The sequence below is a fragment of the Bos mutus genome, chromosome 11 (assembly GCF_027580195.1).
Source record: "Bos mutus isolate GX-2022 chromosome 11, NWIPB_WYAK_1.1, whole genome shotgun sequence".
NCBI lineage: Eukaryota > Metazoa > Chordata > Mammalia > Artiodactyla > Bovidae > Bos > Bos mutus.
The window spans coordinates 8881945-8895119 of NC_091627.1; the positions used below are offsets into that span (position 1 = coordinate 8881945).

Consider the following 13175-nt stretch of genomic DNA (forward strand, 5'->3'; position numbering starts at 1 on the left):
TGTGATAAACACCATTAAGTAAATAAAGAGGATGCTGAGTTAGAGACCTCCATAATGAGGAGGATGACTTCAGCGAGGGTGATCGAGGAGGCCTCCCTGAGAAGATGGCATTTAAGCTGAGATCAGCGGTGAGCAATGCTGGGAAAGCCCATTCCAGGAAGAGGGAAGAGCACATGCAAAGGACAGGTAGGAACTCTAATTGTTCTAGAGAGGAAAATCAGACCACCGAAGCACAGTGAGTGAGCAGCTCGTGGGAAGGTGGGAGAGGAAGGCAGAACAGGGACCATGAAGGATCTCTTTGGGCTTTGTAAAGGGTCTGGGCTTGCACTGCACTGGGCCACAGAAGAGATTTATGAAAGAAAAGATACTATGTTGTCAACATTTTAAAACATCTCTTGAGCACATACCTGTATACCAATGTTGACAGTAACATTATTCATAAGAGCTAAAAAGTGGAAACAACCCAAGAATTCATCAATAGGGGAATGGAAAAACAAAATGTGGTATATATACACGATGGAATATTATTCAGCCAGAAAAAGGAACGGAATTCTGATATATGTGACAACATGGATAAACCCTGAAAATATTGAAATAAATCAGACAAAAAAGGGCAAAAGGTGTATAATCCCACATAGAATAGGCAAATTCATTGAGACAGGAGATAAAACAGAGGTTGCAAGGGAGCAGGGGGAATGGGAAGTCATTGTTTAATGGATACAGTGTCTATCTGGAATGATGAGAAATGTTCTGAAAGTAGATAGTACTGATGGTTGCATAACCCGGCAAATATACATAATGGGCCTGAATTGTACACTTAAAAATGGTAAATTATATTTTGTGAATATTTCACCATGATAAAAAGAAGTATTAAAAAAAACAAACAAACACTGCTGCTGGGAGAAAATGGACTGGAGAGAGGCAACTGTGCTGTCACGGAAGCTGGTGTGCAGAGAGGAGACTGGTACTGACATGCAGAGCAAAATGAAGCTGAGAAACCACAGGGGCCAAGAGAAACGAGAAGAGCTGCTTAATGGCTTCCCAGTCACATGCAGCCCAGCTGTGCTTCCTGCAGTGCATTCCGGCGAGATTCTCCCACACCCGTTCTGCGAATTACGTTATACTGGATCTGGACTGAGTGGATCTCCATCCCTTGCAAGGAAACCATCCCTGATTCAGGCAGGGAACACAGCTAAGATGCAGCCTGGAGACTCAAAATTTGAGGCCGCTGGATTCTAAAGCCAGACTACCTCCAGCTCCAGGAGAGCAGAGCAGTTGGCTTTTTCCTCCCCGCTCAGTGTCAGGCACCATGCCTGCCCCATGGTGGGAGCCTTCGACCCACAGCTGTTGAATTAGGGCTGAGAAACTCACCTGTGAGTCTGTAGAGTAGGTGTCTGAGCGCCATGGTCTCTCACCAAATGTATACTCAACTGAAACCTAGGGAACCAAGCCCCTGCATCCCCCTCATTGCTGATTTGAATGGTCAATTTCACTCTTCACAAGGACTTCTATCTAATTCACTGAACATCAGAAGAAGTTTATGCTAAAATTTCAATTTTACAGAATCCCAAGGACCCCTCTACAAACACCCAAGATTGACTGGGTTCCCAACAATATTCATCAAATCAAGTGTAAGAAAAATTGAACTGGCTTTCTCACGAACATAGGACACATAATATGGTTTTTAATTTGATAATACTCTGTGTTCATAGATGGGAGAAAACATCTCCTTCCTTAAAACACTGGAGTCAGAATCTCAAGAGATCCTCACACGGCAAAACTGGAACTTGTTCACTGCATCATTCCCAACCCTTGCAACCTCTATTGTTGTTCAGTCACTCAGTCATATCTGACTGTCTGTGACCCCATGGACCGCAGCACGCCAGGCCTCCTGCCCCTCAACCATCTCCTGAAGTTTTGCAACCTCTAGTACACGTCATTTCCAACTCGGGAAAACTAGAAATGACCTGATTTTACATAGGGAGGAAAATGGTTCCACAGATCATTGTTGATCACCTTACTGGTCTATCTATCACACATGGATTAAAATGGTAACTATATAACAAGAAGATACTTATAAAACACAGTTAAATGAAAAAGGAGGCATGCAAGAGTAAATATATAATTTGATTACAACCATGTAGAAATAGCACTTATAGCTATACAATTTGGAAGGTATCAAAGGCAGGTGAAAATACTTGCTGCAAGGTGGTGAAATTATACATAGAATTTTAAAATGTATTTAAAATTTACTTTAAAATATTTAAAAAGTCAGTTATAAACACACACACACAAACTGAGCTGGTCAATGAGCTGCCTCATCAAGCTGGGGATAACTGATGACCAGTTGGGGATTCTGTAAAGCAGGGTTTTTCCAAGGGTGGTTCTGGCAACAGTGGCATCAACATTACCTGGGAACTTGAGTTAATCCCGACTCACTGTATTTGAAACTCTGGGGATGGGGTCCAGCAATTTGTTTTAATAAGTTCACCAGGTGATTCTGATGCCTGTTCAAGCTTGAAAGCACTTCTCTCATGTATGTTCCCAGTCTGATATTCTGTGATTTCCACAAGTCTATAAAGGGTCCATCCTACACACCTATGTTGTCTCCCCCAAACACCACTCTCACTATTTATAAGCGCTCCATACTACTTACTAGATCAGGTTCAAAGTCTTCACCTGAGAGTCAACATCCTACTTGTGCTATCAAATTTCATCTTTCCTACTTTGGGTAGTTAACAGGGACTGTGCTTCTGTGCATCACCTCACACAGTCCTCCTGACAATCCTATAAAATAGATAATACTAATAAACCCCATTTCATAGATGAGAAAACTGAGGCCAGTCATACAACTAGTAAATGCTGGAACAAGAATGACTTCCAAACACAAACTCTTAGGCACCACTGAGGTTCAGTGATGTTTACAGAGATAATAAGTAAGGGAACTGGTATATGAAGCCAGGCCTGTCTGATTTCAAAGCCTACCTGCTGTGTAACCACTGAGCTCTTTAGCCCTATACTCTCTGCTGGGCAGGACCATGTGCTCATTGCCCTTCAAATCATCGTTGCCAAGAATCATGCTGTTTGCAAATATCCTCTATCTTCCTTGTCGCCAACTCACATCCCACAGCCTCCAGAAGGCCTTCCAGGCTGCTTCCCCGAGATGCCTAGCCAGAAGGGGTTGCTCCCTCCTTCTCCAACCCCCACCAGGCCCTGTCTGTGCACTTCTCACAATATTTACCAGTTCTGAATTAGTTATGCACACGCTTCTTCAGTAGAGGTGGTGTTGGCATGGTATCACCAGTGACTGACATAGAACACACACTAACCAAGTCAACCAGGGTGTCTTTTATGTGACTAAATTCATTCTTTAGATATATTATGTATCTTATCTGCCCAGCAGGAGGACAGTAGGAGCCTTAAAAACAAGGACCTAATCTTTTACTTAATGCATATTTCCAAGAATATACCTGGGCCAGGTACACAGTCAAATCTGTAATATATAGTTGAATTCAAGTAGAATGCTACTTGTACATGATTCCGGTACATAAATTTTTCTACTTTTTAAACCTGTAATTAATGTAGCTTATATTAATACTTTACAAATGGATCCCATCAACTCAGTTTTTGTAAATAGACAGAAATAATAAATTTAATGTTTTTAATAGTTAAATATTAACCAAGAGAATTTTATGAGCATATTTTCCTAAAAATTAGTTCAAATTTCCATGTAACTGGGGAAAAAACTCACAATTCTGTCTTTTAAAAAACTGAGGCTATGATAAAAAAAAAATGAGGCTATGATATATCTTCACTATTCCTCTTTTAAAATGAAAGCATACCCTTTTTAAAAAATCATAACACAAACCCCAATCTCTCTCATTAAGAAAAATATGAATATTTTCAATCCAGATATCTATTACCTACACAGACATTTATCTAGTCCAACACATATACTTGTAACAGGGGGGAAAAAAAGAGCTCGCAGATATTCTAACTCCTATCACATATCCAGAGATGAAGGGTACAGAAAAATTGGAATATGTATTATAATAATATTTAAACCTCAAAAACTAGATTTAGAAACTTTTAGGAACAAGATAACATAAAAGCTAAATGCTACCTTTCCTAATACATAAATCATTTTATTTAATTACATAACACCATGAACAGGGAAAAATACCAAGCCACAACATATTTTTAACACACTGAAAGGCACAGATTAAAAGTACGTAACAGTAAAAACACAACAGATAAAGATGATCGATATTACAGCCTTTCAATAGTCATTCATTCCCATCCAGCCCTTATACTGTACCCACATGGTCTAACGGTAAATATACAACAAAAGATCTGAAGAGCTTGGCGATCCTCTCTAAATTGAAATCAATGTACTACCACTGAACAGACAGTGTAAACTTACCAGCTCCACAGATCCATAATGTTTCCTACTGAAATCCCCACGTCTACAGCCTAGGTCTTCCGAGACAGAGCTGGAACAAAAATGCTTCATCAGTATTATACATAGCGATCTGGCCACAAACCTTCTGCAAAAATCCACTACCATTTGCAAAAAGGGCTGCTATGGAACAGGCTTGCCCAGCTCCTCACTGCAGGGGAGCCTCCTTGCAACAGACACAGTCCTCAGCAGCCATTGCAGAGCCCGGCTTTCATGGAGCCCTCAGTAAGAAGAAAAACACCCGAGTCATCCTTGGAGGTATAGGCAATGATTGAATTAAATATTTAGTCATTTGGAATCGATTGACATTTCCCAGGCTACTGGTGGTTTATAATTTCATTTCTGTATAACCAGAGGGGAGAGAAACCCTGCAGTAAACTTGAGGCAAGAGACAAAGCTTGCAATTATCTTTCGTTTAAAGAGAGCCTCTTTGTCCCAAATATTCTGCATAAAAATAACCAGCATTATGGGATGCTATCTAGGAGACATAAACTTTAAATAGGAGGAAAAAAAAAAACTTCAAAATTCTGGTAGGCCCCACCCACCTCCCCTTTATGACAACATCACAATATGGAAAAAAGACTAGGACTAACAGAAAAATCTCAAAATCTAACTTCCAATTATATTTAGCTTTTTTGATGTGGCAGTAGCTAATACTTTCCTACCCCCTCCCCTTAAGAAATGCTTAAATCAGATAAGAAAAATCACATGCGTCTTTGAGGAAAAACAATTAAAACCAGGGCAAAATTGTTACTGCATTTGCATCTTGAATGCACAGTCACACACTCAAAAGACACATATCTTATTGAATAGTTGGTACAGAGAGGGCCCTGAGCAGTACTCATGAAACCACCAGAGATCCACAAATACAAACAGTTTTATAAGTTCTGTTCTAATATGTCATGCAAATAACTCTAATAAAACAGAAAATAAAATTTCCCAGGAATGACACATTTAATATATCCCAAATATTTGGGAGTTAACATGCATAGAAAGGTGCATTTAGTACCTTTTCATCCTTCCTTAAAAGGTAGGCTACATTTTCTAAATTACAGCCCTTCTGGCATGTTCAGAAAGAGACTGACTCTGATGCTTCACGGCCACAGAACTGACTCTCTGCCAGGACACTGTTTGATAGGCTCCAAGAAGGACAGCATGAGAGAAATGAGATTAGAGAGTCTAATGGTATTCCGCTTCCTCCATTTCACGGGGATGGCTGAGTTCATCGTATAGGAGAGATTTAACCTTTTGTAGTCCTCACTGCCTTAGAAGAAACCGTGCAACAAATTAATGAAGGCAGCTTGGAAGGGTGTCCTAGATACTTACCTAAGCTACCTTCCTGCTGCTAGTGACATGACTTTCTACTGAAAAATCTCTAAAAGAGATGTAAAAGTTCCCTCCATGGCCAGCTCCAAGGTTAGCTATGTCCTCTACGCCCATTTTCTTGGCCCTTTTTGAAAACCCTCCTGGAGAATATTGCTGTTGCCTTACATAACAGTTTCAAGATCCTTCTCCAGCAGCCCTGAGTTACCAAGAGCAAGTGGGCTCCTGTAAGGGGTGCATCCACGCTCTTGAACAGGGGTTGGGCACAGAGCTGATGCTCAATGGTGGCTGACTGAGAGCTGTCTGCCTGGACCTCAGCCAACACCTTCAGTTAAGTCGGGCCCGTGACTCAGTCATCAACAGAAGCAGCAGCAGCGGTTTCTAACCCAAATGGCCAAAAACATGAAGAGAGCAGGGATGTGGGGATCTGGGCCCCTCCCTGTGCCGCCCTCAGAACCACAGAGGGGGTTCCGAGACAGTGCCAGCTTCCTAACTTTGCCAATGCCAACAGCCAGAAACACACAGAAAACAGGGTGATGACCCTACATCTGGAGCAACCGCCTCCTTAGAAGCCTCACTGAGGGCAGACGATGTCCTAGGAAAACAACCGAGAGAGATAAACAGAATATCTGCTGTGGGCTTCCCTTTTCCCCTTCTAATTACATTTCGTCCAGTACACCGCAGAGAGGGTGCTTGCTGATGACAGGGCCACGCACAACTGTAAGGGAGGCATTTCTAGGGCTACAGGAGGCACTCAAACCAGCCGTAGTAGAAAACCCACTCTCTTCCCCAACTCCCTGGCCCCTTGGCATCCAGCACAAGGGTTGTGTTTAGGAGGATCACCCAGAGCTCTAAGAGGAGCTTGGTTCTCCTCCAGGTCCCCAGAGTCTGGCCCATTGCTAGGCACAGAATGGACACGCAGTAAACGTTTGTTGTTTACTCACACATCTTTCGGATCTCACTAGCTGTTGCCTGATAGGGCCCCTAGTGATCACTGAGGCAGGCCACCTATTGACTTTCTCCCTGATAAGCCCCTGGATGTCACTCCATCAGTCCAGACAGTCCTGACCCAAGAGGCAGATATGGCCACATGCACACCAAAACCTCCTTCCTTTCCTCTGGGACTTGTCACTGGACTTCATCTCCTAGCCCCTCTTTCAGGGAGTGTGACCATGTGACTGATTTCTGGCCAAGAGAATACAGACCCAAGTGATATGCCATGGGCTCCCATGGGAAGCCTGCCTGCCTTCCCCGTGGCCAGCAAGAGAGGACCACAAGGACCCATAGGAAGGCAGAGGTTCGAGATGGAAAAAAGCCAGGTCTCTGAATGACCAAATGGAAGGTCATGCCTCCAAGAACATCTGTATTAGAATGTGATGTGAGCAAGAAATAAACATTTAGTTGTGTTCATCACACACATTTTGGGGTTTACCTGGTGAAGCCTCTGTGCTACCTGGACTAGTACAGAAGTTGGTATCTTGCACTGGGGTGCTACCATGGCAACAACCTAAAATATGTGGTGCAGGCTTCACGGGCAGGCAGCAGCCAGGGAGGAAATGGTCTCAGAGCCTAGAGAAATGGAGATCTCGGTTACACAGTAGCAAACTAGGTGATAAAACTCACACCTACAATAACTGAGGCGGTGGATCTGTGCCTTCTGAGCCTGCAGCCCTAAGGAATGTGGCTGGACAGGTCAGAGTGAGGCCATGGGCTGGCTCCTACTGACTGACCTTAGCAAGGCTTTTTACAAGGAAGAGATGAGCCCAGGTTAGAAGTGGATGTATTTCAAGCAAAGATAGAAGGGACTAGAGAAAGTCTTGAGACCAAGGGCCTCACAGCCTTGAGAAATTGCTGTTTCAGGACCCCACGCAATGAGAATTGTGGCCAGTAAAGTATGGGTAGAAATGCAGGGCACCTCTTCCAGACCAGGCCCATACAGGTTTCCCATGAATAATCCTGGCTCTCTTTCCTCGTCCACTGGCTCTGAGGATGGCTGTGAGAACCAAGAAGGATGAAGCTACACTATGAAGGAGCCCAGGTCCCTAAATGAAGAACACAGAAGAACCCAAGTAGGCAGACTCTCACTGGGCTGTGAGATGAGAGGACAGAACTTGTACTGCTTTAAGTCACAAAGATTCAAGGTTTATCTGTTACAACAGGTGATTTTATCTTCATAGATACAGCTCTCCACAGGCAACAGAAAGTACTGTAAGAATAAGCCCCACAGAATGTATACTGATAGAGCCATTATGGAGAACAGCAGGGAGATTCCTTAAAAAACTAGGAATAAATCTACCATATGACCCAGAAATCCCTCTAATGGACATATATCCTGAGAAAGCTACAATACTACAAGACACATTTACCCCAGTGTTCACTGTAGCACTATTTACAATAGCCAGGACATGGAAGCAACCTAGATGTCCATCTACAAATGAATGGATAAAGAAGGTATGGTACATATATACAATGGAATATTACTCAGCCATTAAAAGGAATGAATTTGAGTCAGTTCTAGTGAAGTGGATGAACCCAGAACATGTTATTCAGAGTGAAGTAAGTCAGAAAGAGAAAAAGAAATATCATATATTAATGCATATATATGGAATCTAGAAAAATGGTACTGATGAACCTTTTTGTAGGGAAGATATGGTGATACAGAGACGCAGATGTACAGAATGGACTTGTGGACAAGTGGGGGGAGGAGAAAGTGGGACGAATGGAGAAAGTAGCATCAACATATATACACTATCCTGTGTAAAACAGATTGCTGGTAAGAAGTTGCAATATAATGCAGGGGCCCAGCCTGGCACTCTGTGATGACCTAGAGGAGTGGGATGGGGGACGGGAGGGAGGCTTAAGAGAGAGGGGATATATGTATAATTATGGCTGATTTGCACTGTCATATGGCAGAAACCAACACAACATTGTAAAGCAATTTTCCTCCAATTAAGAAGAAAAGAAGTCCCACAAAAAAGGGGTCATCAGAGGGCTGGTGGGCCAGGACAACTACTGAGGTCAGCACACTGTGGCCTCCCCTGCTGAACACTAAGCTTTACTGAGATGCAGCCACACCCTCTGGTGACAGGCTGTCTGTGGTTGTTTCCATGGTTCAGTAGCAGAGCTGAGAACTTGCAACAGAGACCTGCAGGGCCTGCAAAGCCCAAATCATTTGTGCTCTGGCCCTTCCCAGAAAGTTTGCCCAACCCCTGCCCATAGACCCACGAATCCCTTTTGCTGGTATCAGCTCTACCCATAAACTGTGATTAGGATGCCAATGAAAATAGCAGTGTTTATTAGAGTCCATCAGAATCCCTGGGGGAGCTTTCTAGAAATGCAGATTCCCTGGCCCTTTTCCCAGAGGCTGTGATTCAGCCTGACTGAGATTTTAATAAGCCGTGGTGGTGATGCAGGTGGTTCACAGACAGTGTTTTGAAAAATACTGCTTTTCCAGATGACTCTGGAATCCCTGGGAAACCTGTTAGCCATTCTGTGGCATTTTTATAAGGAAGGACAAGGCCTTGATCAAGTTTTCCCTGAATGGGAGGAGATGTCACATAGTGCCTCAGGGCAAGGGCCTCAGTCACAGACAGGGGTTCTTAAGCCCCCTGGGCATTAGTTCCCATGTGTATAAAATGTGGCTGATCATATCAGTTATTTAACAGGGTTATACAGAATAAACTAAAAAGAGCAGATAAAAGTTTATTCTACGCATAATATCTATTACATGAAAACTACTCAATAAATGTTAGCTATTATTATTGCTCTTTTTATTAGTATGAATTCTTCTCTGGTTGTTAGAGAGTCCTGGAAAGTGGCTGCAGCCTACATGATTACTATTAATAACTTTTAAAGAACTTAAAACAAGATGCCTGTTTTTTCCCCGCTGTGGTAAAACGCGAGATCTGGGGCCAAGCAGCCCCCTAGGGCAGGGCTTAGGGCAGCATCACAGCCCAGCAGACCATCCCCTTCCTGAAAGTGTTGGCCTAGCAGTGCGACCTCACCTAGAAAATCCTTGGGCCTGAGAGCAGGTCACCAGAACAGGCAGGTGCAAAAAAGAACCAGTGGGTTCAAGTTCCTCATAGACAAGGTGGTCTGGCTCTAAATAGAACTTCTGTTTTAGCAAATTAACGTGTGAGGATGCCGGATCACGCTTTGCAAGCATGATTTGCAAGCATGTTACGTCTCTAAAGAAGGCCTGGGATGAGAGCAAAGATTTCCAGCCCCACACAGAAGCTAGAGAAATGACCATTATGTAAATCAGGATCCCAGAAAGCAGGACAATCCCCTGCAAAGAGTAGATGTTATGGAAACTGAAAAAGGCAGGGTGGGGAAAGGAAGCTGAAACTCAGCAATATAGTTCCTTACTCAAGTGGCCCGGAGATTAGTGACTGACCCTAACAACTGGCCAGACCCCACTAATCCAGGCCTCAGTCATCTCCAGCCCTGCTGGCAGAGTTAAAGCCAACAGAAGAATGAGATTCTTCCTGGATCAGCTGAAAGAAATAGTGAAAAGCAACAGGCTTACTAACAGCAGAGCTCAATGTCAAGAGTGCCAGGGCACCACCTCCACCCCCTTGATAAACAGATAGTAATAGACAGATGGAAGGGATCCCCCTATTTGAGGGACAGAGGAGCTGAAAAATGTGCCAGCTGACAGACTGAGGCTTAGAGGGAAAGCAGGGCCTCCTAACAACAGGTACTAGAATAGCTTATTGCACATAAGGGAGCAGTTGTCTCTCCTTCTGGAGATAATGACACAAAAAAGCAGAGCTGCAATTATACATTAACTTCTAATGATGAAATGGAAGAATCTCATCCTCTTTTGAAAAGATTTCAGACACCAGGAAGTAGGAAGTAAGCAAGAGGATTTCTGGAATGTTAGGGTCTCAGAAAAATCTAAGCCCCTGGATTCTTGCTCCAGACAGCATCCTGTCCCTCCACTGAGGTTCTGGGTTCCCAGCATCACATACTCCTGATCTTAAGTTTAACATCCATTAGCAAACTCCACCAATCATAAAGTGGTCAGACATGCCTGGATCTGAATGTCAGCTCCATGGCACAACAGCTCTGTAGCCCCTGGCAAGTTACTTATCCTCTCTGAGCCTGTTTCCTCATCTGTAATATGGGCTTAAAATAATCTGTTTCTGTGGGAGGATTAAAAGATATCATAAGGTGCTTAGCACATCTGACACATAAATAAAAGCTAGCTATTCTAACTGTCAGGGACCTTACCTACCTTGGTCATGACCATGCCCCATGTGCCTGGTTCAGAGCAGGCTGCTCCATGAATACTTGTTGCATTAATGAGTTATGAATTAATGATAACCTCTTAGGGCTTCCCTGGTGGCTCAGATGGTAAAGAATCCGCCTGCAACATGGGAAACCTGGGTTTGATGCCTGGGTTGGGAAGATCCCTTGGAGAAGGGAACAGTTACCCATTCCGGTATTCTGGCCTAGAGAATTCCATGGACAGAAGAGCCTGGCGGGCTACAATCCACAGGGTGACGAAGACTCGGACTGAGTGACTTTCACTTCACTTCTGCTGGTTTTTGCTCTTGCTGAATGCAGATGGGTTCCTGCCCCCTTCCCCCTTTCCCTCTTCCACCATCCATCTGCCATTGGATATTCTGACATTTCTTTCGGTATATTTGATGCTACTTCCACCATTATTCAGCCATCTTTCTCACTTTAATCTTCATTTCTGTAATATTATGAAATGCATTCCTCCTACAGTATTTCTGTGCCCACTAAGTTTCTGGACACAGACAGGTGTCCCCAGAACTTACTGGATTCTCTGCTATTACTAAAGTCTTGTGGTAATTCACTGCAAGTTTCCTTTCAATAATGACCTCTACCAGTGTCCTTAGAGTTCTAACTAAAAAACAGCAACCACACCAAACACTGGCGAAGACACAGAGCAACCAGACCACTCATAAACTCTGGGTAGAAATGTGCAAGGTAAGCCAAGCCTCTCTGAAAACCAGTTAGCATTTTCTTGTAAGATTAAACATGCAGTTACCATATGACCCAGCATTTGCACTCTTGGGCATTTATCCCAGAGAAATGAAAATATATATTCAAAATACCTATACACAAATGTTTACAGCAGCTTTATTCATGATAGCCCTAAACTGGAAAAAGCCTGGAAATCCTTGGAAGGGCCAATGGATAAAGCACCTGTGGTGCATGCACACACTGGGATGTCCCTCAGCCCAGAGAGGAACACAACACTGACAGATGCAGCAGCTTGGACAAGGTGCAGGAAGTCGTGCGGAGTGGAAAGGGCCAACGCTAAAAGGTTACATACTGCTGTGATTCCAGCACACAACATTCTTGAGGTGACATTCTCAAAAATTATAGAGGAGGGAGGTGGCTTATAAAAAGGTATGTAGTGATGGAGCCATTCTGTGTCTGTCATCTGTGATGATAAATAAATGAACCTACCCAAGACAAAACTGCATGTGACGCCAGGGAAATCTAAGGCCAGCAGATTGTATCAGTGACAATTTTCTGGTTGTGACTGATCCTGCACTAATGTTATTATGCCAGATGTTACCACTGGGGGAAACTGGGGAAAGGATACCTGGAATCTCTCTGTGTTTTTCTGACAACTACGTTATAAGAATCTATGACGCTCTCAAAATAAAAAGGTTAAGTTTAAAAACACGTGTATCTGAGTTGAAATTCTTTCACTCATCCCATAAACAGTTCCTGAGCACCTAAGCAGAAATAGATGCCTTTCTAGAACTCTCTTGCTTTTTCCATGATCCAGCAGATGTTGGCAATTTGATCTCTGGTTCCTCTGCCTTTTCTAAAACCAGCTTGAACATCAGGAAGTTCATGGTTCACATATTGCTGAAGCCTGGCTTGGAGAATTTTGAGCGTTACTTTACTAACGTGTGAGATGAGTGCAATTGTGCGGTAGTTTGAGCATTCTTTGGCATTGCCTTTCTTTGGGATTGGAATGAAAACTGACCTTTTCCAGTCCTGTGGCCACTGCTGAGTTTTCCAAATTTGCTGGCATATTGAGTGCAGCACTTTCACAGCATCATCTTTCAGGATTTGGAATAGCTCAACTGGAATTCTATCACCTCCACTAGCTTTGTTGGTAGTGATGCTTTCAAAGGCCCACTTGACTTCACATTCCAGGATGTCTGGCTCTAGGTCAGTGATCACACCTTCGATGGGAATACCAGACCACCCGATCTGCCTCTTGAGAAATTTGTATGCAGGTCAGGAAGCAACAGTTAGAACTGGACATGGAACAACAGACTGGTTCCAAATAGGAAAAGGAGTTCGTCAAGGCTGTATATTGTCACCCTGTTTATTTAACTTCTATGCAGAGTACATCATGAGAAACGCTGGACTGGAAGAAACACAAGCTGGAATC

General features: G+C 43.3%; 1 protein-coding gene across 3 annotated transcripts in view; it reads right to left on the reverse strand.

The window, feature by feature from the left end:
- Positions 1–13175, reverse strand: part of GARNL3 (GTPase activating Rap/RanGAP domain like 3) — a 164794-nt gene that overhangs the window by 113817 nt on the left and 37802 nt on the right. For all 3 annotated transcript variants that reach the window (XM_070378964.1, XM_070378965.1, XM_070378966.1), the window contains one exon: positions 4424–4493. In XM_070378964.1, coding sequence (XP_070235065.1) covers positions 4424–4493 — 70 coding nt within the window. The remainder of the gene's footprint in view (positions 1–4423; positions 4494–13175) is intronic.